Genomic DNA, 26,106 nt, shown 5'->3' with positions numbered 1-26,106 from the left:
TATAGGACACATTGTACATATAGATAGATACACATATGTGTATTTACATATTTATATGCACACAGACACATTCACCCTTCCATGTGCACAGGTACCAACAGGACAACTAGCCATGTACACATTAACAACTAACAGAAAAGACCTCCAAGAAGCTCTGTGTTGGGGTAAGGTATCCAGTAATATTCCCACATTATAAACACCACAAAAATACAGCCATAAAATTCGATACAGGCCAAGACCAGCAAAGGCATTGTCATTTTGTCATTGTCATTGTTCGTTACTGATGTACTCCAAAAGGCAACCATACAATATGCAGCATTAAAAAAAAAATTGAACATGAGAGAAAAGCACATTAAAGAAAAAACAAAATAGTTGCAGATATATTTTTTTTCCTAGTGATGTGAACATACAATTATTAGAAAAGCTTCAGGAAGAAACACTGCATCTGGTGCATGGTAAGCGCATGGTGACTAGCGAGAGACAGCAGCACCACCTGGTGTTCTCTCTAAGCCCCCCGAGAAGTGCCTGGTGCCCATTAGGACCAGAGCCCTGACAGCAAGGTCCAGTTCTGTAAACTCCAACCTCTTTAACTCAGTGTGTGCCACAGAAATGTATGAGCCATGATGGTAAAGACACTGGCTATTTTGCATTTAATCAGTATGCTCAAGGTAGTTTGGTTTTGAAATTTTTAATGGAGTTAGAAGACAGCCGTCCCCAGACATAAATGATGTAAAGATTTCCAATCCTTAGCTCTGGATTTGATTCATAAATCCTGCTTATGCAGGATGTATCAGTTTAGCTGTAGCCATCAATGGACTTGTGCATTTTGCCCTGTTTCCCCTAGAGTACCTTCAGAATTAGTTCACTTGCTGGAAGAGTGGGTTGTGTGAGGCTCTCTCTCATTCAGACATACCCTCAGGCCGTCCCTTCTCTCTCCAGTCTTTGAAAAGAAGCCTGAGGCACTCTCTCTGTCAAACTTCTACTTCTGGAAAAATATTTTCTTTGTCTGTTAAATTAAGATCGCATTTTGCAAATTACAATGCTAACTTTGAGGGGAAATCCTGGTTAAAAATGAAATAAAAACCTTGGATAAAAACTAAATAAGTACGTTTTTCAGTGCACATGAAAAGAAATATACACGAGTATTTACAAAGAGTAATTGGCCGTTGTGTTTAAAGATAGTTGGATTCCTTTGTGACTCAGAGAGTGAAAAAGATTCCTGATATTCAGTTCAATTTTTCTCTTTTCACTTTCTCAGAAAGTAAGAGCATGTAGACCTAGAGGGGGCAAATACTCCAGGCATAAATAAGCTTATTCAGTAGCAAATATATTTGTTTGTAAGTCATTATGTTCTTTCACACATGAATACTCAAGCCAAAAAGGCAGGAACTTAGATGAAAACACATAAATGTCTATAAAAATACATGCTTCCAGCTACAACAGGGCTCTTGCCCTCAGCTAGTCCTGTAAAAGGTAACTTAGTACATTCTAAAAATATTTCTTTTTTAATTCTAAAATAAAAAACCTTAAAAGATACTCAACTTCATTTGTGAGTTTTGAAATGACTTGTAAGTCAGAGCTCATGGGTTTTAGACAGTGCAGAATTTTGATAGGTGAGAAAAAACCAAAATCAACTTTCAGTCATCTACATAGCCCCAGGATCCCCCTTCACACTTGTTTAGCATGAAAGGAAGTGGCAAGGAGAACATCAAGCACTGAGTATCTGCAACCACACAGTTTCAGCCATGCAAGTAAGTGCTGCCGGTCCGTGGTCACCCTGTGGGACTTACTGTGGGGTAGGGGTGTGAACAGAAGACAGTGTATTTCCGAATGATGCCGTTCAGCTTGAGGGGAGGGAGCCAAGAGACGAAGACGGTGGAGGCTGAAGCCGCAGCTGCTTTAACACCTGCGGGAGGACCTGGAACTGTAAAACCAAGATGTGTTAGAATGGCCCATGGTAGGCACTTGGTCACCTTAGTGTAACAGACAAGTAAAAAGGAAAAGTGGAGTGTGCCACTTTGGTAACCGCTCCTCGATGGACTGAGATGGACACTCTGTGTTAGGAAGCATCGTCCATGTTGCCCACACCAGAGAAGAGGGTTTGGAGGGCTGTGACCCTGTCCCTAAGAGGAGAGAGGCTCCCAGAGGTCCCCAGAGCAGAAGCTGCCACTGATGGTTAAACTTTTGTGAAGTATCACCCCCAACCTGCATGCATGAAAATATATTGGCTGTAGCCAGTGAAATTGCCAGACAACATATTATTACAAATTTTGAGTTTTGAGGACATAACCCATGGCAAATTATTATTCATTTTATAAATAATACATATGTGAGCAGTTTAATGGACATACACACTAGAGATGTGAATTTAATGAAGTAGAGAGTAAAGGAGCTGCAGTTCCATGCAGTTAGCACTGCCTGACATGACCCAGGTCTAGCTACTGGTGGAACATGTGAGCAGACAAACAGCCATGCACTATCAATATCCCCAACCTTGCCGTCAACAGATCAAACCTCTCTCTGGCACTGCAGTATGTGACCATTATTTCTCTAATTACAACAGCTATCTATAAAAGCCATTAAAAACTGTCAGAGAAGGAGAGAAATAAAACCTCAAACTCTTCTCTAAAACCATGTGTAAAAAACTTTAGCCAGGAAATGGCTAAAATCCTGGTACATAATTGCAACGATCTATCTTTGCATTCTTTCATTTTGAGAAAGGCTTTAATTTCATTATAATGTTATTTTTCAAACTCACATCACACTGTACAATGCTCTTCAACTTTGGAAACACTGTTATACTAACGTGAAAAGAAACATGCAAGCTGGTATATCCCGTTGCACATAAGATTGTACTTAAACAACATACCAAGCGCTATATTTAACATCAGAACAAACTGTTTTAAAGTTCCCTGAAAAAACCCACCTTTTGTCATTATTTAAAAATACTTTTTTAAACAATGAAAATAAGTAATTTAAATGTATTTTCATATTGCATGCGGTGAATATTCATGTTAAATTATTAAAATAGATATGTTGTCTTGGAAATTGCTACATGTGGTATAAAGACAAAATGAAACATTTTGATGGACTCTGTTATCTACAGAACTTTTGGTTCATAAGGAATCTAATTTTTTTTGTCTAATTTCAAGGTGAACAACCAAAATGTTAGAATTTCTGGTAAAATTACCACTGCGATACTTGATCAGGTTTCTTTACTTTTATAGAAAACAGTTACAGTGCAATACAGATGGAAAAACCCGTGTCCAGGAAGCTGATCTTCGTAGGTGGATCATTAATATTTGTTCTACTTCATTTAAGCAAGTAGATATTATAGTGGCACAAAACTTTGCCTATAGAGAGAAGCCAGACAGCCTGGGGTCTAAATTTGCTTAGCTTCATGGTTAGCTAATTCAAGTTGTAAAAAGCATATAAGAAAAACTTCAGTTTTATATCTGTACAGGTACTATTGGAAGATGCAAGAAAACAGACAGGCACCACTCAGTGCAACATTTCTGAATATACAGTTTCTATTTATAGCATGTTGAAAAAACGGATAAGGCATCAAGTGAGAATGTCATGATTATAATTGCATGTGAACCCAGCCCCTCATTGCAAAGGGGCTAATTCAGTTAGCAGTTCTACCCAATGCAGAGTAAATATTGATGCTTGATAGCATTCAACTTGTTATCTATACCCAGCTCATTAGAAATGCTATTTGCTCCCTCTGCTGAAGAATGAAAGCTAGCTCTTCAGGGTAATTACCTAACCCATGGGAGGATTGCTTTACAGTTAGTAATGTTTTCTGGAAATCACTGCAAATATATGTATGAGGTTAAAGTAATTTATTGTGAAATTAGGGTGTGATCTATAGGGACAGGTTCTGATGGTAATTGGTCATGGCTGTCAGCTGTGAGGGATTAACTCAGAATTCATCTAGTATTTTATAGTCAATGTATATATGTGGAAAACACTACTTGTCATTGCATGGATGTGTTACTGTGTGGTATACAGACCAGCAGAAAGAGGGTCTAGAAAGAAAGTCAGGAAGCCACATAGTTAAACTTCTAATTCAAGAGTCCCTCTACCACATTGCAGAGGAGTTGGGATCAGGCAGTGATATCAAAATTATTCTGAATCTTCATTTAGTACCCCTCATTTTGCTACAGTGTCCTTGTTTGCTGTTTTGTGCATGTGGAAATGACTGCTTGGGGAGTGTTTACATTTCCTTAGCAAGAATCCTGCTGTCATCTTGTGCCTTTCAGGCCACCACTGTCCTCTGTCCAGAGCATAAAGTCATTGTTCAAACACATACCCTGGTCCTAAAAAAGGTTATTATGAGTTAGTTCAGCATTAAATGAAAAGTTTATTACTAAACATGGGTCCCATGAGAATCTGAAGAAGTTGTGGTAGGGAATGCAGTGCCTGCCTTATCTTAGATAGGAAAGACCCCAGTCTTGCTATGCTAATGTCAGGTATTTTCTGTCACTGCTATTGTACACTACCATAGTTTCCTTTTCTTCACAGTCACCAGGGGTAAAATAATGGTAAGAAGACAGAGAACAATCAGGGCTGAGCAGAGAGAAGTTGAGGGGACTGCTTCTAGCCAACTTTGCAGCCTTCCAGGGAGTAGATTCGGCAAATTTAACATCAAAGATGGCCTCATTCTCCAGCTAGCAAGGCTTTGAAAGACACAGAAATAGCATGCTGCTTTCATGTGGAGGAGAACACTTTGTATTCTTGACAGGGCAAATGAAATGCTAACGCAGAGAAGGCAATTATACTGATATGACTGGTCCGGGAAACAGCATTTAGATGTGCCAGATAATAGGGAGGAGCTCCAGGAACTTTCTCATTCTCCTTTTCATAAGCAGAGAGATTATCACTATTTTTCTTCACAGTGCTGAACAGCAGGGAGGCAAATGCACAGAGCGCAGCGCATTTAAGAGCGATATCACCCATATATCAGAAAACGGAACCTTGTTTCATAACACATTCTGCACTTCACAGGACTATCCTACTGACTGTTACATTTATGAAAAACAAAATAAAATAAACTCCTGAATGCTGCCGGTAGTGCCTTTGTTCAAATAGATAGCCCACCTACAATTCAGACATATGCTTGCCAAAATGCATTCACATGTACTGTCCACCCCTCATTTACTCAGAACTGGCTTCGTATTAATCACACCATTTCTATCAAATTCTGCCAGTTTCAAAAGTGGAACAGTTACTATTTCGTTAGTCAAAAAAGATAAAATTGGAGATCTCTGACAATAGAAAAAATGCATTAAGGAGTCATTAAGTGCAATTTTCCATCATAGCACCCAGGTGATGAACTGCACAGCCATTCTCATCAGCTGAATGAGCCCAAGAAGAGCTCTGCTTCAAAGAGCACTGAACATGCATTTGATTGGATTTATGCTTATTCAGTTTAGAATAAAGCTTTGTCAGATGGATGTATCTGCACATCCACCTCTCTCATGCCAATTGCCAGGAAGCTTGGTGTCCAGATTGATTAAAAAGAGAAAGAAAATCTTTTTGGATTCAGGCAGAATCTTACAGTAAGGCTGGCAAAGGATTTTAGTGTTATTTCTCTTTCCTCCCTGCAGCTAGTTCCCTGCTGCTCCCTTGCTGCAGCCTCCCTCTGCTCTGAACGCCAACGTCTCTGGCAGAGGAGAGCTGGAAGGACAGCACTGCTGCACTGAGTAGTCTTCTGTGATATACAATCAGCTTTCTGTGCATAGAAATGCATTTTCACAAAAGAAACTGACAAGAGTAAGAAACTTGCATCCTCCCTTGTTACAGGAAACCCCAGAAGCAACCTCTGCCTGATCCTCAGCAAAAAGCAGCCATACCAGGTCAGATTTCCAATTGCAGGAAGCTTTCCCTAAGAAGGGGCTATGTCTTCTGCTGGACAGTTTTGCCCGAGGTCAGACGTGCTGCTGCCAGCTGAAGTGCTTGATTGTGTGTCAGCCGTGTGTGGGGAGTACATTAATTGTCTCAGCTATAGGTTTCTAATATTGCATTTGCATTGTAGAAAGAGAGGGAATTTGTCACACACCACCATCTCTCCTCATTGCTACAAAATGGAGTAGCTTTCAAACGTGTACTTTGAACTAAGTGAGGAAGAGAATTTGAAGGTCTACTTAAATTTTTAATGATTTAGTAAATTAAGTCCTCAGGTGAAGAGGACAAGCAGCTTATTAGAAACTGTAAATGGAAAAAGTAGGGGACAAAACCACAATGAATTCTTAAAAAATGGACATTTTTGCTCAGCTTATTTTTCTGTCAGGAGGAACTTCAAGAAGAGGAGGGTTTTTTTTCTGAAGGCTAATAGGGGGGAAAATGCTAGACAAAACCCATAAATATGATCACATTGAAAGCTCATTTCCTATTATTTGCTAGAGCTGTCCCCATTTCCCAAGCTGATCAGCAGCAGTGCCTGACCTCTGGTGTCTAAAATCAGTATCAAACATTACATGAAATCAAAGCATCAACTAATTTCATCCAGGCTGACTGCTTCACTCCCTGGGTCACTTTTATTTTGCCACACTGGAGATTTTAAGCCTGCTAAAGGCATTTTGACTGGATGTTTCTAGCTGAACACCAACAGAGAAGCCACAGGAAGTCACAATCTGCCTTTCCACTGCAGTAGTGGAACATGTGGCACTGTTGATTTTACAAAGAAAAGTTAGAAAAGTTTCCCCTAATGCAAAAGAAATGAAAGAGGAAAAAGGAATTAAGGGTGTGCTATGGCCTCTTGGTAATAACAGTGTAGAGGGCCTGGCACCAGTTAAAAATATCTCAGATTTACAGATTTTATTAAGAAGTGTGGAATGTCTTGTGTCATAATTTTAGCCAGAGAAGGTCTGGGAGCAGATAAAAGGTTTCCAGATCTAAGCTCTGGTAAGATTGCAATTATTTTTATTTCACATGCTGAGAGAGAGTTCAAACTAAATTTAGGGCAGGATCTTTTAGGTGCATTGAAAATAGTCCTACTAAATAATTCTCTGCGGGAGACTTTCCCTTATAAAATTACAGACAAAATGACCATTCCAAGAATAAGACACATGTTCAATGCCATGTACCTTCCTCGGCCTTAAGGATGTTTAGGCCCAGGATGTTTTTATTTTTATTATCTGGCAGAATGCTCCTTATTGTCCCCTGACATTGGACTGACTGGATGATCTGACACATAGGGCAGCAGGCTCCAATGTTTCTCAAAGGCATAGAACATCAAGCACATACTTGCTGTCCTCAGGAGACTTCTGACACAAACTGTATCTCCCCAAGAACAGCCTGTCTCTGAGTTTCTTGGACAGTGTAGGAGAATCCCCCTTGGCTGCTGGCAGTGTAAGTCCTAGTCCCAAGGCCCAAGGGTGAGAACCTTTGTGTTCAGAGAGTATTCAGGGAAAAGCTGCCATACTAGAATCTATTTGGCCAAAAGTAACTTAAAAATGTAAAAGGTGATCTCACAGTTCTCTTATTTCTTAGTTTATTCTTTAAAATAAAACCACCTACATCCAAGCAATGGGTGTCTCAAGAGCCTTTGTGTCAGGTGCTCCAAAGTGGACTTTAAAGGACTTCAGGGTGGGAGCAGAATGAACTAACATTCAGCATATAAGACACACAAGTCTGTAGCTGAGCAAATTGTCCTTGACAGTTTCAGATGAAGTGCAGTACCTTGAGACAGCTTTAAACAGAGCCACTATTGCAAGTTGATGCAGGATCTCAGCAAGACCAGGAAGAAGACCTATGTTAACCAACATTGCTATACGCCCAAATTTCCTCATATTTCTCAGCTACAAGACATCCACTTGTTTTTTTTCTGTTAATTCAACTTTGACCTGAGTAATGGAAAGTATTATGCACATGAAAATAGAACAAGGAAAAATAACTCATTTTGATAATGCAAGAGAAAATTTTAGACAAAAGAGAAATCCAGTTTTCATTTATACTGCATCACCTAGATACAGCTACATTTGGGTCCATGTGACCTTACAATGTATGTAAATTTTAGAAAGAATCCCTTAATATTTTATTGGAAAAAAAATAATAAAATTTATAAAGGATTTTTTTTTTTTAATTGGAAAAGAACCACGAAACATTCCTCAAGTCTGTTAATCTACTCAACCTGTTCTGTTGGCACTTTTGTAAATCTCATTACAGATAAAAAATTTGACAAATATATTTACACATTCATGAATGACCTGTAAACTGGATCATAAAAATCCATTGACTAATTTTCTTGAAGAAAACATTACATAACTCAGAGGAGAATTTACCAATCTAATATTATTCAGGTAAATTCATTGCTAGGACTGCTTTTTTGCTCCTGCCAAAAAAAGTCTTGTTCCAGATTTTCAAAAGAGGTTAGGAATCTAAGGATGTATTTATACATCTCATGGAGTTTTCAAGGCACTAAACAGGTTAGGGACAAAATTCCTCCTGAATTTGAAATTCTAGTCCTTGAGAAATAGATCAGAATGTGGCATCCTACTGAGGCAACCTGAAGTGACTTTCAGAGTTAAAGTTACAAGAAAGTGATTATGAAAACTTGTGTGTGTGTGTGTGTATGATTAAAACTTTCTTAAACTTTCAGCATTAGGGCTCAAATTCTTCATGCTTCGGTCTATGAACAGAAACAAGAGATTTTTGTTCTACAATTTGCTTTTAAGGGAACAGCTGTTTGGATGGATTTTTTTTAATATATCTATTCTGAAAAAAATCTTAGAAGTATATGTTATATAAGATCATCCCAGAATAGTCTCTTCTCCTTTCTCCATTTTCAGTCATTTTGAAAGAATTAACTCAAACCCCCTCAAAATTCTCAAATAAGATCCTAAAGTATTTGGGAAAAAACCCAACAAAACCCTACAAAACTGCTCAATCTTGCTCAGATCATTAGTGCATCACTGTTACCCAGACACTTCAGGCTCACCTGAACTGGAGTCTTGGAAACAGTCAGATTGTTTTCAAAGCTGTGAATCCATACTCCTTCTGCATCATATGCTCCTAACTCAGGACCTCCAGACAAAAATCTCACTCTGCATGTTTGTACAGTATTTACACTATTTTGAAAGCCTGAGACATATGAACATTTTGTGGAAGTGGGAATAAAAAATGTTTTACTCCTTACCATCCTCTTTAGTGCGGGTGAAAATTTGTTCACTTCTCACTCCATCTCCAGCTCGTGTAAAAGCCAACACTTGAATGCTGTAGTTGGTGTATTTTTCAAGGCCATCAAGCTCTAGGGATGGCTGTGTAGTGGTGACATTCTTTATCTCTCCTAGCTCTATGGAATGAAAAGGAAATAATTATCATCAAGTTCAGTCTTCTCCCAGTTATTGATACCTACTGTGGAAATCTTGAGGATTAAAGAGTGGACCAGAGAAGTAATGTTTCATTATTATAAACCAGCAATGAATTATAATAAATTAAAATAAATTCCTCTGTGTCCTGACTTCTTACTATTCAAAGCAGACTCAGTTTTCCTTTTTAACTTTTTTCTTTTCAATTTTTTTTTTAATACAGGGAAGAGAATTGAAAATTTCTTCAAGTAATAAGATTTTCATAAAGAATAGATAACAGGAGGAGATTATTGCAAAACATTCCCTAAAGCAAAAATGGGAAAGTCAGTTATCTTCATGAAGGTTTTCTAGGTTTGACAAAGACCATTTCTCATAAGGAAAACCAAGAAAAAGTCCCCTTTATTTTAAAATATGTAATAAGTGCTGCTTTAAAACACTTGATAGCAGTAATACCAGCTAAGAATAGATTTAAACACAGTTAAATCAGATTTACTTGCAGAAAGAAGATGCACTTCATATGAACCTTTTTTTTTTTCTTTGCAGATAGCTGAGAAGTACAACCCATATGGCAAAAAAGCTTTAAACATATTTGGGGCAGAAAGTAAAGATAAAAAGATGAAGAAAATACAGTTTTAAGCACTGCATGAACATAATTTTTTTTGTTGTGATGTAGGACATCACATAGGAGCTTAAACATACACAGATTATACTAACATAGAATCTGATCCAAAGACTACAGGCATCACTGAAGAAAATAATTTTATGTCTGTCATGTGTACATTTCTATGTATGCTCCTCATACAATTTTTATCTTTATTTTTAAATGTACAAATGAATTGATGGCTTATTTTCAAATATTTTTGACCCTAACAGTACCAGTGTTAACAGTGGGCCTCCAGGTTACATTTCCACTCTGAGTTCTCCTTGCCACACTAACAGAGGCCAGGATTTGCAAGACAGCGGCATATTAGCGTGAGCTATGATCCTGATGGATGAAGGGAAAAAAATTGGGCCAGCTGATTGTCCTAAGGCTGTGCAAATTAAGCAAGGCAAATGGGAATAAAGGCATGTGCATCTCAAATCTACAAATATTTAATTTACCAGGAAGTACCATATGTATAATTATCATCACATGACAAATTGCAAATTAGTAAGGTATTTCACTCCTCCTTTGATCATTTCAGTCATTCTCTGCTTAGGAGCCCCTAGGAATTGTGCTCAGAGTACAAAAACCTAAGCACAACAGAGGAGGCTGCTATGAAACTATGAAACCTTTTCCAGAAATGTTTCCTTCTTTTACCCTCAGCTATGGAGATGAAATGCATCCTGTCAAAAAATAAACAATAACCTATGAAGTAGGAAACTAGCTAAGGAAACAGATAACCAACTAAATTAAAATAAAATACAGGTTTGGGCAGGTGTCTTCTAGTTTCATATCATCATTCTTTATAAAAGATACCTGCTGGAATTTGTAACTGAAATGAAATTTGTTCAGGTCATTTCGGGTATTATGGTAGGTCTATGGAGCTTTGCAGACCCACAGCAGAAGCCTTCTTCAGGGGAGCCTCCAGGCAGCAGCAGCCTGCTGCTCTGTTAAAGCTCTAGGGAAAATGATTTCCTTCACAAATAGATGAAGCCTTCCCTAAATCAAAGAGAAAAGGAAGTACAATACCTTCACAAAAGAGAATAAATTATATAAAAGCCTCATATGGCTTTTTACTTGGTAACATCTGGATTTCTCTCACCTCCATCCAAGAGATTAGCCCAGTAGATAACCCTGAATCCTTGCAGAATCCCATTCAGAGTTTCTTTCGCCAAGGTTGACCAAGAAATAGAGATGGTTTCTGGTGATGTGGCAGTGGCTTGGACGTTCCCTGGAGGGCAACTGGGCACTGGAATAAGATATTAACCATTTTTAACTCCATTAACAACCCAATGCTTACCCTTTCAGCTCCCCTTTCAATTGTCATTGCTATCCCACCACCCATTGCTTAATTAGCAGTTATACCCTGTTACCAATGAAAACCTTTATTCTTGCTACAATCTGTAAATAGCAGCCCATTTTCCTTGAATGACTTTTGATGTACTGCTTCCCCACTTGCTGACTACTATTTTAATAGCCTTTTGTCACTTCTTTTGAACAAGAAATGTGCCCTAGTGCTGAAATAAACATAATATTCTGTATACAATTTAAGTATGGGGTTCTTTGGGGTTCTTTTTAAAGTTTGCAGCCAAACTGACATGTTTCTGGACAATTCTAATATCCCTCTAAAATTGGTGGGAGGGGAAAGCAGGCAGTTAATGAGTGACCAAAAAACCCATGCTGCCAGGAAAAGTAAACATGTGTGGATTCTGAAAAGAAAAAAAAACTATTTATTATAATAAAAAATGTATGTATGTATGAGTGTACTGCCTTCTAAGGTCTTGCAGTGATCTGTCTAGGCTTAGAAATGTTTAGAGTAAATGAAAAATACCAGTCTTCCCTGAAGCATATGCTTCAAAATCTGTAGTTCTTGAGAATGTTAGTTGTGTCCTACTTCATTCCTCCTGTGTAAAAAGTCAGCTGGCACTGACTTCAGTACACTGATGCTAATTTACAGCAGGTGAAAATCTGACCTACACTATCCTTTATGACTTACTTGCTTTTATACACCTGTACAATACTAGGTCTCTTCTAGGATATGGAATAATTTTCTTTTTCCACTAGAGGACACCCTCTCATTGTTTAAGAAGTGCTTTTCATGCAGTTTGAAAAAAAAAAAATCCAAACCCTACATTGTTCTTTGGGTTAGACAGGTTGAATTTTGCTTAAAAACAAAATCGTATTTCTCTCATTAGTTTGAATATCCTTGAAAAAAACCTCACACATCTCTCTTTAGGCTGACAAGACAAGGGATTGTGCAGTACAAGAACTCTAGGTTTCACAGTGGATTCATTCAAAAACAAAAGAAAGCCAACAACATTAACAATATCACTTCACCCTTCAGAGTTTTACTTCTAAGCATCTCAAAACTATGTTGAGATCACAAAACTTACAAATATGTAAACACCAATGCAATAAGCTACTTAAAGCTACAGTCTTAGTCAATATCATTCACAGCAGGATATATTATGTTAGTAGAGTTATATTTATATACCTGTATGACTTTGCATCTCTTGCAGTGAAAATTGTACATGCTCATTGGCCAGTTTCTTCCCACCCATCTGTCTACTGTATCTAATGCTTGTAAAGTCTGGTCTTCTATTATCCCCACTATAATAATCACTATTCAAGCAATAAATGTAAGAAGGTAAAAGGAAATTAAGAAATAATAGTATGTCCCATGATAGCTGTTTGCCAAGGGCCTACCATCCTCAAGAGTAGTGGTGATGATTTCCTGAGAAGAAGGTCCTATTCCAGCCCGATTACAAGCTTGGACTACCATGCCATACTGGGTGAATTTCTTCAGGTTATTTAGTGTATAGACTTCACTGTCTCCAGTGGTATCAATGCTGATGATATTGAACTGGAAATTTCCACCTGCACTGTACTCCCGATAACCTATCTGGTATCCACGAATAATTCCATTTTGCAAGTGCTTCTTTGGGGCCTAAATAGAAAATGAAAGATTACACATTAAGTACGTGTCTCCAAAGTAAAGTTGTTCCTCTTAAAATTTTTTAAATATACACCAAGTCAACATTTTTTTTTCCTACTGAACACAAGTCTATTCCTGGGTAACAATTCAAAAATTTTCCCTGCACATAAAGTAATGAACATGAAGTAATGAATTTTTACCTTGATACATAAATTTCAGGTGCAGTTTGTCCTAATTTGTGAATTCCTGTGCTAAAAGAAAGACCATTAAATGGTTCATACACAGTAGAAATAGATATGGGGATATTCTTGAGTTATAATTTGAATTCATAATGTTTTGTTCTCTTATCAAGTGAATCAAACAAGGTTGAGTTGATAAGGCTGTATTTGCATTACAGGCCTACGTTCACTATTAATTGTGGTTTTGCTACAAACCCGTACCATTTGCTCACTAAATTTTTAGTAAGGCATTTATTGATCTCTTCAAGGCAGTCACATAAGTTTATTCAGCTAGATGCATTAGGAAAATTTTACACTGTGCTTTGAAATATGCTTCTGTAATGTGGAAAGATGATTAGATAATGAGTGCTGAAGGCAATAATGAATTGAAAAGCAGGGATTCGCATACTGAATAGCTACTAAAACAAGGTGTACAATATCTGGCATTCAAGAACATGGAGAGTGCAGAGTGCTTGGCCATAATTATGCACTGTTTTTTTCAGTCACAGTGCAAGATTCGCTGTACCTGATCAGTGGAAATAATTTCTATACCCCTCAATATAGAATATAGTCTAAAGGACTGACAACTCAGGTAAAAGCCTGTTATTGACAGAAATACCCATTACAATTCCATTGAAATACTATTGGACTGTTTCCAACATGTGATAATGTTTCTGTCTGGTTTGCTATGTATATGAGGTATGACTAGTATAAACATTTTAAGGCACAGTTTGTAATCCATGGAGAAAAAGCTCTTTCAAATCCTCCAAACTTCTTTCAAATTCCCACCAGATGCTCACAAGCTCATCTGTTCCACCGACCTATGAAAAAGGTCTTTGTGACGTAGTGTATTGGCAATGAGTTAAACAAGCAGAGGCAGCAATTTCTATTGTTACTATATCCCATTAAATCTACTGAAGAATACATTCTTAAGAAGAATACTATTTTCTGTCACAGGACATGTCTGTTTGAGTGAGTTTATAGTCCACTCTGCTGAAGTCTCACTGAAGCCAATAAAACCAGTGTGGGATTTGCCTTTCATCCACTATCAACAAATCATTGTTCTGCAAAAGCCAGCACCCTCTCTGTATTTGAAATGTATCACTGGATGGATCTGACTGCTTGAATTTTATACCTTCAGATTCTTTCTTTCAATTTTATTTTCATATGATCCCTCCTGCCTTCAGGAACAGAAACAAAATTTGAAGCAAGGATATAATTTCCACTGTACTACTTCAGTTCCTCTGGTGCTAACAAGCTCTCTGCAAGCATGGGGCTGTCCTTTCAATGGCAGATGAGCAAATCAGGAGATTCATGTCTTGAGGACCTTGTAAGGCATACTGCAGGGATTAGAACTGTGGTTTTGGAATCTAGAGGTATAATTGTTTCCTGTTCAGATATTTCTGTTTTTTTTTTCTTGTAAAAACAAAACAAAACAAAACAAAAACCAACCAAACCTCTAACAAAGAACCACCCAACTTCTTTACAAACACATAGGTCTTTTATTATTAAAACACTTTGTTTGCAAGAGGAAGTACTATATTGAACAGCTTTACGACCATGAAATGATTGCAAAAGCTTTTTTTTAAGCTGGACTGCGGGATGGAAACTAAGGCCAGATTATTTTTTTGTTTGAGATTCAGCTATCATCATAAGATGAAGCTGTTTCATTCCGTTTTAGAAGAAAATAACTTTATCATATTTAAATATTTCAGGGTGAATTGTTTCATTAGTTGAAGGATTTCAAATTCTGTTACAAGCCATGATATTGTGCACAGCTCATGTATTTTTATAGGCAGTGTTTATGGGAAGGGGCAAAAAATAAGTCACTATAATCTAAATATTTCAAATTGATTAAAGGACAAAGAGTTTGGACAAAGCAGCAGACAACTCAGATGGTGTTACAGGGAGGACTGCTTTCAAACAATATGACTGGTCACTGTCTCTTTTCTAAATGTGTAGCAGAGTAGAGGCACCAGTTTAATCATATCAGGACACCAGATCTTTCCATCAGTGTTGGATGCTATCACAGCTTGGCAAATCATCAACAGTCTGCATGGAGATTTCTTGTCTCAAACATTAACATGCTCATGGTTGCGCATCTCAAGATTTAAAGCCTCTCCTAGTTAAAGGCTGCAACTGGAACATTCCCATGAGTTACCACAGGTGGTTTTGGGGCAAAAGTTGTTACCACAACACACACTGCACATTGAAATCACAAACAACATGCTTAGAACACATACACCACATAATGTAGTGCATTTATTGTTTTGTGAATGGCATACACTGCCTACTGCCAAATACAGCACACCTAAAGATCCTGTATGTACGTATGATATATACCATCAGGCATGCACTGTATACCAAGAAAAAGTGATCACAAACATAGTGTATAATAGATTACCGAAACATATAAAACCTATATTGGAACACATGCATCCTACTGTAAAACATATGAAACACAATGCTAAAACTAAATCAAACATTTACCATGCACTGTAATGTTTTCAGAGCTGGACTATAGCCAGCATAGCCTCTTCACTGGGAATTATGCAATTATACACTTTCTCATTTTGAACTGGAATAAAATGGCAAATTTTGCATTCTTCATGAGACCTCTTTATAATTGTTTTAGGTCATGTTGGTTTGGTTTTTTTTTGTTTGTTTGTTCTTTTCCACTTTAAAACATTATACAACATAAAACAAGCTCAAAGTCATTTCAGAACAGTAAGTTGAAATGTTCTGCTCCACAAAGCTTCAAATATTCCTTGTTAGTACTATCTAAATGCTTCATTTTTGAACAGACTTTTTCACAAATAAATCATATTTTCTATATACACCTTCTGATATACATACTAATTTTTTTGGTAGAAAAGTCAGTAAAGCAATGTTTGTCCATGACAAAGTGTTCATGAGGAAAAAAAATAGTTAACCTTGTCTGTGATCATAGAACACCAGTGAAAAGTAAGTTTCAGTCCCTGATCTTACTGCTTGTGTCACAAAATCTAAGAGTTGTAAAATAGGATATCAAAGAGTTTTGTAAAGGGTGACCTTTTATAGTTCTGTGCAGGTGTATATGTGTAAAGAGGGGAAGGAGTATTTCCCATGCCTAAATTTAATGGATTCATTTACCTTGTGAAGTACTACCAAAAAAAAAAATCTTTATGCTCATTACTAAATGAGAATTCCTGTTTAATTCTTATTCTCTCTGCACAATTTTAAACTACTGTAAAGTGCTGAGTATTATTTAAAAATCCAGTCTAAACCTCAGTGTTCTATGTGGACACATAGAAATCAATTCAAACAAATCACAGACCTATAAAACTTTGCTTACCTAGGATTTTCTAAAAGTGGGATAAGAGAAAATTTAAAGGGTAGATTAATGACTGTAGCAAGCTGCAGAAATAAAACTTAATACAAGATGAAAGATATTTGATGTGCTATTCTCTTCTCCTTTTGCTGTTATTGACACTGTATTTAAATGAGGTTGGCCAACTTTAAATATAACTAAGGTTCTTAACACAATCCCTTTTGTATAATGGCAAACACTCCACATGCCTCCAAAATAAAAATGACCATATTATTACTTAATTAATTTTCTTCCTTTTTTTGCCTCCATGATTGATCTCATGGCTATTTCTCTATTCTTAAATACTTTGTATTGCACAAAGTGAGTGTCTTCTGCAGAGCAGTGCATTGTAGGGACCTACCCAGAAGCCAGGATTGAGAATGGGACTGAACTATATTATGTCTTTGGGACCATCCTAAAGTACTTTTAGTACTTTTGTTGTTTTTTTGTTTTTTTTTTTTTTAATAATGAACTAAAACTCCTCTGGCTGGGAAAAAACTGCAATAATTCAAGGGAAGCAAACGGCTCACTCCTGGTTTGGGACTTCTTAATTAGCAGGACTTCTTGATTAAGAAGCTGATTAGCTGTTACAAATTGTCGTTCAGGAAATAATTCTTGTAAAGGTAGGACTATGCAAGCAGTAACCTTTCAGAAGGTTTGTTTCACTTCAGCCAGCAGGTAAACTGTGGTTTGTTACTACATGCCTTTTGGTTTTGGAAACCATTTGATGAAAACCAACACTGATATAAATTCAAGAATCATAGAATGGTTAGAGATGGAAGGGACCTTATAGATCATATAGTTCCAACTACCCTGCCACGGACAGGGACACCTTCCACTAGACCAGGTTGCTCAAAGCCCATCCAGCTTGGCTTTGAACACCATCAGGGATGGGGAATCCACAGCTTCTCCGGGCAACCTGTGCCAGTGTGAGACACCCTCATAGTGAAAATTTTTTCCTAATATCTAATTTAAAGAAATCCTTCTTCAGTTTAAAACTTCTCCCCCTTGTCCTGTCACTACATGTCCTTGTAAAAAGTGCCTCTCCAGACTTCTTGTAGGCCCCCTTTAGGCACTTGAAGGCTGATATAACAGAAGAGCCTTCTCTTCTCCAGTCTGAACAAGCTCAACTCTCTCAGCCTGTCTTCATAGGAGAGGTATTCCAGCTCTCTTTGTGGCTCTCTGGACTTTCTCAAGCAGGTCCACGATCCTATGTTAGGGGCTGCAGTGCTAAATGCAATACTCTAGGTGGTGTCTCACAAGAGCAGAGTAGAGGGGGAGAATCACCTCCTATGGCCTGCTGGCCATGGTCCTTTTCATGCAACCCATTGTTATAGGTTTGCTTTCTGGACTGCAGGCCCACACTACCAGCTCATGTTGAGCTTCTCATCAACCAACACACCAACTCCTCCTCCTCAGGGCTGCTTTCAATCCAGTCTCTGTGAAGCTGGTAGATGTGCTTGGGATTGCCCTGGCCCAAGTGCAGGACCTTGGACTTGGCCTTACTGAACTTCATGAGGTCTGTGCTGTCCCACCTCTCAAGCTTGTCACGGTCTCTCTTGATGGTATCCCTTTCCTTCAGCATGTCAACAGCACCACACAGCCTGGTGTTGTCAGCAAACTTGCTGAGGGTGCACTCAATTGATCAATAAGATGCAGACAAGATCCAAAATCAGCACTGTATCTGTGACCTGCATAGAACAGGTCTGATAAAAACTACTGCTTTTGAAGCTTAATGCTGAAATTTCCCATCCAAACAGAAAATTTAATGCACCATTTATAAAGCACAAATGAACTGCTCAAAATGCTGGACAGCTGAGATCCCTTTGTACTAGTTAGAGTATCTGTAGTTATACGTCCACCTATGCTGTACAGAGATCATGCACTGTAGAAACCTGTCTTTCCAGGAACTAGCTCAAACCTAATACAAGATCATGCTGGTTATTTATTGTATAAATAACCTGCAGCCTACAGTTATTTATATGGTTAACAAGTAGCAGCTCATTGCTACTATTCTGACTTTCTGGATGGTCCACATAATGGGGCTAAAGACACATCATCCACATTTGCAGGAGTAATTAACATCACTATTATGCCACATCCCACTCCAGCACTTAATACTACATATTTCAGAGTTTTAAATATATGGAATTATAAATACAACTTGGAAACTGACATTCATATTGAGATTATGCTACTGTAATTAGATAGCTTTATTCTGTCTGCTAAAAGGTACAAGGAGTATATATTACAAAACCATTTAAAGCTTGGTTTAAGTACCTCTGATATCATACCAAAAGCATTTAAAACATTCTGGCATTGTCAAAACACTGGGCAAAATCTAGAAAAAATTAATTGAGTCATAAGACATGCCAGATTTTTAAATATCTGTTGCTGATATTTTTAAATTGGTTGCTCTGATTTATCAGTTCTCATTTGAGACACTTTACTGCTTTCTCTATGCAGACATGTCTTCAGTAAGGCTTTGTCCCAGAGTCCATTGCAATGGGAAAAAATTGCCATTGGCTTCAATGGTTTGGGGAAATTTTGCCCCAGATCAAAGTGAAATTCTTTGATGCTTATTTCCAAGCATGTAGCCTTTGAAATCAGAAAGAAGCAGGAAATGTTCTAGTCATCAGCACAGGCAAGCAGCTGCTGCTATTATTAACCAATGGAAGCCTCATGCTTTTTATAATGCACCACTCTTAGTGGCAAATACTTTAAGATTTGGTGGCAAAGGATCTGCAAGAACACTCCCAAATAAAATAACTAATCCCCAGTTGTTATAATACTCCCCTCAACAAAACCTCCTTGAATGCATCAGAATACTGTCAGTCAAAATTCTTGGATGTGTGCATATTTACCTTCCAGGTGACCCTAATGCTTTGTGAAGATATAGGTTCAAGTTGGACATCCTGAGGTGGACCATCAGGAGCTGGAAAGAGAGAAGAGAGGTGCATCAAAACTGTCCCTCATAGCCACAGAATTCAGCACTTCACATAGCACATCACCATCTCAACACACCAGCATCAGAGAGATTTGGACTGAGTCAATGTCATATGGAAAACTGCAGACGCAACTTCATTGCACAAAACCAGAGCATAGCATCTTCCTATTTAGGGGTCATGTCTGACCACCAGTGAAATACAACACATGCCAAAAATATAGCATGGTAAGTAAAATAAGAATGAATAATAGTGACTTTTCATGTTTAGTGATACTCTCACAATGCTGTTTCTGTTTTGTAAGTAGGCAAGACGTGTTTTCAAAAGTCAGAACCCTGGGGGTGATAGAAAGACAGCAGAACCTATTTGAAAGCAAGACAGGAGCTCCTTGTCCAGCCTTCATGTTGCACACTTTCCAGTGGGATCTGCTTTGCTCACTAGCGACTGAGCACATTCATCCAAATATCAAATATTTTATACACAAAAAGTAGCACACTTTACCCTCTCTCTCTCCCCATTGTAAGTATTTCAGCCTGGAAATCAGACAAAAATAACTGCCAGATACAAAAAGCATACCTGAGTTAGGAAGAGTTTCATTTAGTATCAATATGCTGCCAAGGGTGTGCATGAGCTTTAAAGGCAAATGAAAAAAAGAAGACCCTGAGTCAAGGGAAACCTACTTGTCAGCTGGGCCGCTACAAAGCAGATCAAGAATTGGCTGGGATTGAACAGAAAGATCTGAAGTAAATTGCTTGCTCAGTGATGTAAATCATTGTAAAAGAAAGATCTGAAGAAAGGAATGGAGTCATCTTGAGCTGCTGTAGAGGGTTCCCTTGATGCAGAATATGGCCTCAGTAAAAGGTATTAAATTAAGTTTAATAGCATGACAAAGGAAGTAAAGTAATAAAAAGGGTGAGATGGGGCTGTTAGAGGTGGAGCAGCAGCAAATGACAGCTCTGGTGAAAGGAACCGGAACGCATTGCTTTAACTGATGAAAGCACAGAGACCCAGAATACAGCCTATAATATGTTTAAGTTATTAAATATGCCCTATTCTGTGCCATTCTTGACTATCCTTCAGATGGGAAATTTCCAGAGGTTGAAATCACTTTATTTCCATTCTTCCTGCATTACTGTACAGGAAGAAGAAGAGGAAAAATTCTACTGACAAAAATAAGATCACTCTGAATTTTTTTAACCCTGTCCTTGATTCTGGCCCCCTGTTGACAAACATGAATGGCATTTCTTCAGGTACATTATAATGTAGTGGAATTTGAGAAAAGCATTTGAGCTCAAAAATGGGGTTTAAAATGTGCTTCTTAAAATATTGACTTTTTCTTGAATGATCCCAAAAGTTTTCCAGACTGGAGCAGGTAGCTGTTCCCAGCATACCATAGTGAAATGTTAAATAAGAAATAATTTAAAAAATATATTTAATGTCATACAGGTTTTGTGTCAAAGACATAAAGAAAGCCAAGATATCCCAGCTTCCTATACTGATTTCAGTATTAAACAGCAGCCATGATGCCTTTTTATTCCTGTTAAGCAATAGTGCAAGCTGGTACTTATAGTCTATTTTCCAACACAGGAGCTAACCATGGCTGCATAGAGTGAAAGAGATGGTCTGTGAGCTTTGAAGTCATGCCATTCTTGACTACCCTTTTGCCACAGAGACCCCTTACAGTTTTTTAATAGCTAGTGGTGGCTGACTCAGGTCACTGTAATATGTCATATTACAACCTGCACCCCCTTGCTAATAGCATGGTTTGAGTTGTCCAGTTTTTATATTGTCTTGCTTGGACCTTTATTTTGCTCCCTTCTCATTACCTTCTCTCTCATTCCCTGTACCCATTCTGCTCTCCATTTCCTATTGTAAAAGCAGAGAATAGAGGTAAACAGTGATGAAAGAAATGGTGCTCCTGTACATCACATGCCATCTGAAATAAAAATCTAGGAGACAAACATCATATGATCTGCCTAAGTCTGACCTCCTCTCTTCCAATTGTTCCCTAGGTAGATCAGTGACTTTTGAATACAGTTCCACACTGTTAGTCTTTTTCTCCAAATAGACGTCTCCTTTAAAGACAGTAACAAAAAGGACCAATTATTCTCAATCTTGGTTACAAAGAGCTGAATAAAATGTGGTGTTAAGGTTCCACCCTGTTCACAGGGAAGCTGTTTTTTAATTTCAAGGCCAGCTGTTGATCCTGACAACTTAATTAACAGGAAAAACTCATCAAGTAAGAAATATCCCAAGTATAGGTAAATAAGACCTACCCCTCTACTTTGATGTGCATGCACAAGAAAGAATGCGCATTTTGGGGATACAGGTGATGCTGACCAGAAGAAATGATGGTCTGTTTTCTGTAGTGATTTCACATTTTCATTGAACAAACAAGAAGAATCCTCACCAATCGATAAATATTTTTCAAACTATTCACCATTAATAAAGCTGTTCACTGAAGGATTTCCTTTCCCTGGGATGAAAAAACACCCGGTGAAAAAACAAATGCAGCTGATATTTGTCTCCTGCTTATTTTGCTTTTCACTGTGAGCCCTTGGATCTTCTTATTCAGCAAGTCCCTTGGAGACAAAAACATGTTCTCCCTACAAGGGGTATATTTTCACTGTAGTAAATTCACCCACAGAGAAAATGTGTGGGAATTACACAGCTGTATTCGTAAAAGCTGAACTAAAAACTGGTCACTGAGTGTTCAAAGCCTAGACCAACATGAATCTTGAAAAAAAGGTAGGAATTTTCACTGTTAGAAGACTGTTACCCAGATACTTGCATCACAGTTTTCCTCTCAAAATTCCTAAAGAAGGAAGCACTACTGACTCAGTGTAAGGTAACAGGAAAAATAAAATTAGCAAGATAAAAATGTGTTTTCAAAAACAAGTGAGCAAGCTCCTTTCTGGTCTTTAGTGTAATTCCATCTAGTTTTAGTGGGTTAAGGTTGTTGGATGTTGGAGCTGCTTAGGTTACTCTCAACACCTTTCTATATTTTATACAATTGAAACATGTGCCTGGCAGAAGTATTCATGGCCATTCAGCATTCTCATTCCTTATTTCTGAAATAGAGAGCTGTGGCTCTCTGCTTTTCACCCACAGGTAGCAAGCAGGACTTGGGACATGGTAGCATGCACAAAGCTATGCTGGCCTCATCCATCTGCCACTTCAGCTAGCTCTGAGAAATAAAAATAAGACAGAAATGGAAGGCAGCAATTTGAGTCCACAAAAGAATAGCTCCAGCCACCAAAGCAAAAATACCCATACAGCCCTTCTGGTACGGAAACCTACAACAATGTAGAAGAATACATGGCAACAAAGAACAGGAGATTGACATTTAACTGATGATAGCCACCTGACTTATACAGCAATCAGAAAACAAAATGGTGAGTGGGTTGGGGGATGGAATAGTCAAGAAAGATTTGATTCATGTAGATCAGTATTCTCAATGGGTTAGCTTAGTTACCTACACTAATATCTGAGCATCTGAGGAAAACCACATGACCCACAGGGGAGGAACCACCACTAAAACCATGATGATGTTGATTGAGTTGCCTAACCGTAGGTATAGGTGTGCTGTTTCCAGTACACCAGGCTGAAAATTTGAACACAATGTCTTCTCTGGCCACTAGATGCCACTGAACAGCTTAAATATGGGCCTGCACAATAAAGTTGCAAAAGTCACAATGTTTTATAGGAACAATTCAGTATTTCTTTTGATGCAGCTGCAGCAACACAAGCATCATTTCAGGTAAAGATTCCTTATGTCAAAGAGCAATAATTCCCAGCTTGGTTTAAATACTACAAAAACAGAGCATACCTGCTTCATCAGTAGTGATGGTGAGCTCATTGCTGGCCTCACTCTTGCCAATGCGATTCTTGGCATACATGCGAATGTTGTAAGTTGAGGAAGGGTGAAGGTCAATGATAGTGGCTTGGTTTAACTGAGGGGAAACATCTTTGGTTCTCTGAACAGAATCCCAAGAGTCTATTTAATGAGAGATTAAAATAAAACAGAGAAATAAAAGATGATGTGAACATCAATAACATAAGCTTGCAGTTAAACAGTCTCACAGAGAGGATACTGCCATCACTGAATTAATCCAGAAAACGCCTGCTGCTAAAAACAAATCGACTGATCTCCTTCCTTGATAGCACTCCCAACTGCTCCTAGTGTGGTGCTGTGAACAATGGGATCTCAACTCTGTGGTCATCAGCATATCTGAGGAAATAGCTACTCATTTGCCTTTTTTTTTGAGGGGACAGTGAGAGCAGCAAAGATTCCCCAGGTCTGTTTGTATACATACTATTTTTTCATCATTGCCACATTGGAACAACTGTGAAAAATATGGGAGCTGCTGCCTCAAACTGATCCTCACTCAAGGAGGTGAGCTGTGCTAGAAAAAGGGGGGAAACGGAGTTAATAAACAGGAATGTAGGGCTCAGACTAGCAGGGAGATCAGGCAGAAATTTTGATCCCAAACTCCAGGAGCTCACACCATAGGGAAACAGTGAGGGCAAGCTTAGAGTACTTAAACACAGAGCTCAGCACGCTCTGGGACTGGTGCTTATTTCCCTGACTTTGGTTAGGATGCAGGAGCAGGGGAATACTCGGCATAATACAAGAGGAATGTCAAACCCTCTTTCCTGTTTGCATGTATCTACACATTGTTATTATTCATGCTTACTATTCATCTGTCTGTTATGTTTTTAATAAATTCTCCAGACATATAATAGGAAAAAGGATAGAGATTGACTGAACACAGTAACTCCTCCTTTTTATCCAACCATTCAGTTGCAGCAAACAGAATAATAGAATGTAGCTGTTTAAAGCATCTTCATGTCTTTTATGAGAGCATCTTCATGTCTTTTATGAGTTGCTGTCCTTAATTTCTTTCTTACATCAGGAGATGTTCTTCCTTTAACCTCTGCAGCATCGTATGGGGGATGTCACCGAAGACTCTACAAGGAGTGTTTTACAGTGTGGGTCACTGCAGGCAGGATCAGAGAAAGCTCAGCAGATACGAGACTACTTTAAAAACAGAACGCTCACAGATACAAAATATTTGCACATACTGTGTAAATTCTTTTATATGAGCTTGCTAAAAGATGCACAAGTTGTCATGATGACATCTGCAGCTTGGCTGGCTACAGGGCCTGTTTGCTTGCCTGTGTGGCTTTGTTTACCCAGTAAACATTTAGGAAGCAGAAATTAAAGTGCTAACCAGATTCACTTGAATATATTTTTCCTTGGTAACTGAGTTTGTCACGACTTCCTCTGTAGGATACTTTCAGAAGCTCTAAAGGAGTTACCTGCAGGCACTCCTGAGTCAACGTGGTTTCAGTTTGCTACAACTTTGCATAATTTCTTAAACTTTAAAGAACTTTAACCAGCAGTTGCATTCCATTGTGTTAAATCTTGTACTAGCACAGGCGGAGACTCTGTTCCAGTGTATGACACCAACGGAAATGCATTTAACAAAAGACCTGCTTGGTATGGAGAATTGTGTTAAATTTCCCTTGAGGATGATGAGAATTTATTTAAATTTAGCCTGCATATTATCAAATCGCTTAAGTTTGCACTTAGTTGTTTGAAATACCAATTCCTGAATGGCAGGACTCCATAGTACATGTTAGCTGCTGAAATCAAATAAATGAATTTGAAAAATTCTGGTGGTTCTTAGTAGAGTAAGTAATGATGCACCATGTAGAAAGAGATTTGTGAAAATGTAGGTCTCCAGTGTTTATTTACAACTCTTGCATGGACTTCAGGTGTATATTTTGGTACATGTCCCCTTCTTGAACGGTAAAATAAACCGACAAAAACAATCCCTCCAAACTGAACCAGGCCAGTAAGAAATGAACCAATTTCTTTCCAGAACTGTTTTCAGTTTTGAAAATTGTAAGTCTTTATAAGAATAAAAGGGGAAAAATAATAAAGAATTTTGTTTTCTTCTGGCAAACCCTAAAAATATTTGGTGGTGTTCACGTGGTGAGTAATTGAGTGAGGTACTCAGATTGACTGTTGGCTCTTCTTGTCTTTATTGGTGTTCCAGAGAGCTCTAAAATCCACTTACTTAGAATTAAAAAGCACAGAAGACAAGCAGCAGTGGCCTTTGGGAGAAAAAAAAAGTAAAACAGCTAAAAGAAAAAGTGGAGATTTTAACTTATTTTTTATTCTACTCATAAATGTTACACACAGACACTACTCTGTGCTATACAAAATGCACACTGGCAGTAGCTTCATAGCGGTTCCCAAAAAGAAGATCTGGAACTCTGAGGTTGCTGTGCTGCGACCAAAAAAGCGGCTGCAGATAGAGCAGTGCTGGTGCTGCCGCCCCGTGGCAACTTCCGGTACTACACCGCACCTCCGTGGGCAGGCGTGGTAGGAGCCCCTAGTTTTGCGAAGGCTTCTGCGTCCTCTATTCACACGTGAGCACAAGAAAGAGCAAAGCACCATCCTCTCCCTTCAGGTCAGTGCTTAAGCAGAACTGATGTTAAGTTTTCCCCTCAGTTTTCCCTCGTGACGTGAAAAATACAAAGGATAAGGAGAAAGGCACAAAGAAGGACACACACACCTTTTCCTAACGTCAAACCCTTTTGTACACCTCCAGTGGAAATGTCTGATGACTACACATCAGTGGTTTCAGTGAGGGGTAGTACAGGTACATTTCTGTACAGACAGCATTGTAC

General features: G+C 38.3%; 1 protein-coding gene across 1 annotated transcript in view; it reads right to left on the bottom strand.

The window, feature by feature from the left end:
- Positions 1-26,106, bottom strand: part of DSCAM (DS cell adhesion molecule) — a 385,770-nt gene that overhangs the window by 70,567 nt on the left and 289,097 nt on the right. The window contains exons 15-20 of the mRNA XM_034074654.1: positions 23,234-23,401; positions 19,324-19,394; positions 12,664-12,904; positions 11,060-11,206; positions 9,143-9,298; positions 1,791-1,924 (exon numbers count right to left, since the gene is read on the bottom strand). Coding sequence (XP_033930545.1) covers positions 1,791-1,924; positions 9,143-9,298; positions 11,060-11,206; positions 12,664-12,904; positions 19,324-19,394; positions 23,234-23,401 — 917 coding nt within the window. The remainder of the gene's footprint in view (positions 1-1,790; positions 1,925-9,142; positions 9,299-11,059; positions 11,207-12,663; positions 12,905-19,323; positions 19,395-23,233; positions 23,402-26,106) is intronic.

The sequence above is a fragment of the Melopsittacus undulatus genome, chromosome 2 (genome assembly GCF_012275295.1).
Source record: "Melopsittacus undulatus isolate bMelUnd1 chromosome 2, bMelUnd1.mat.Z, whole genome shotgun sequence".
Lineage (NCBI taxonomy): Eukaryota > Metazoa > Chordata > Aves > Psittaciformes > Psittaculidae > Melopsittacus > Melopsittacus undulatus.
The sequence above is the reverse complement of the archived record's forward strand: the minus strand, read 5'-3'. Positions and strand labels throughout refer to the sequence as shown.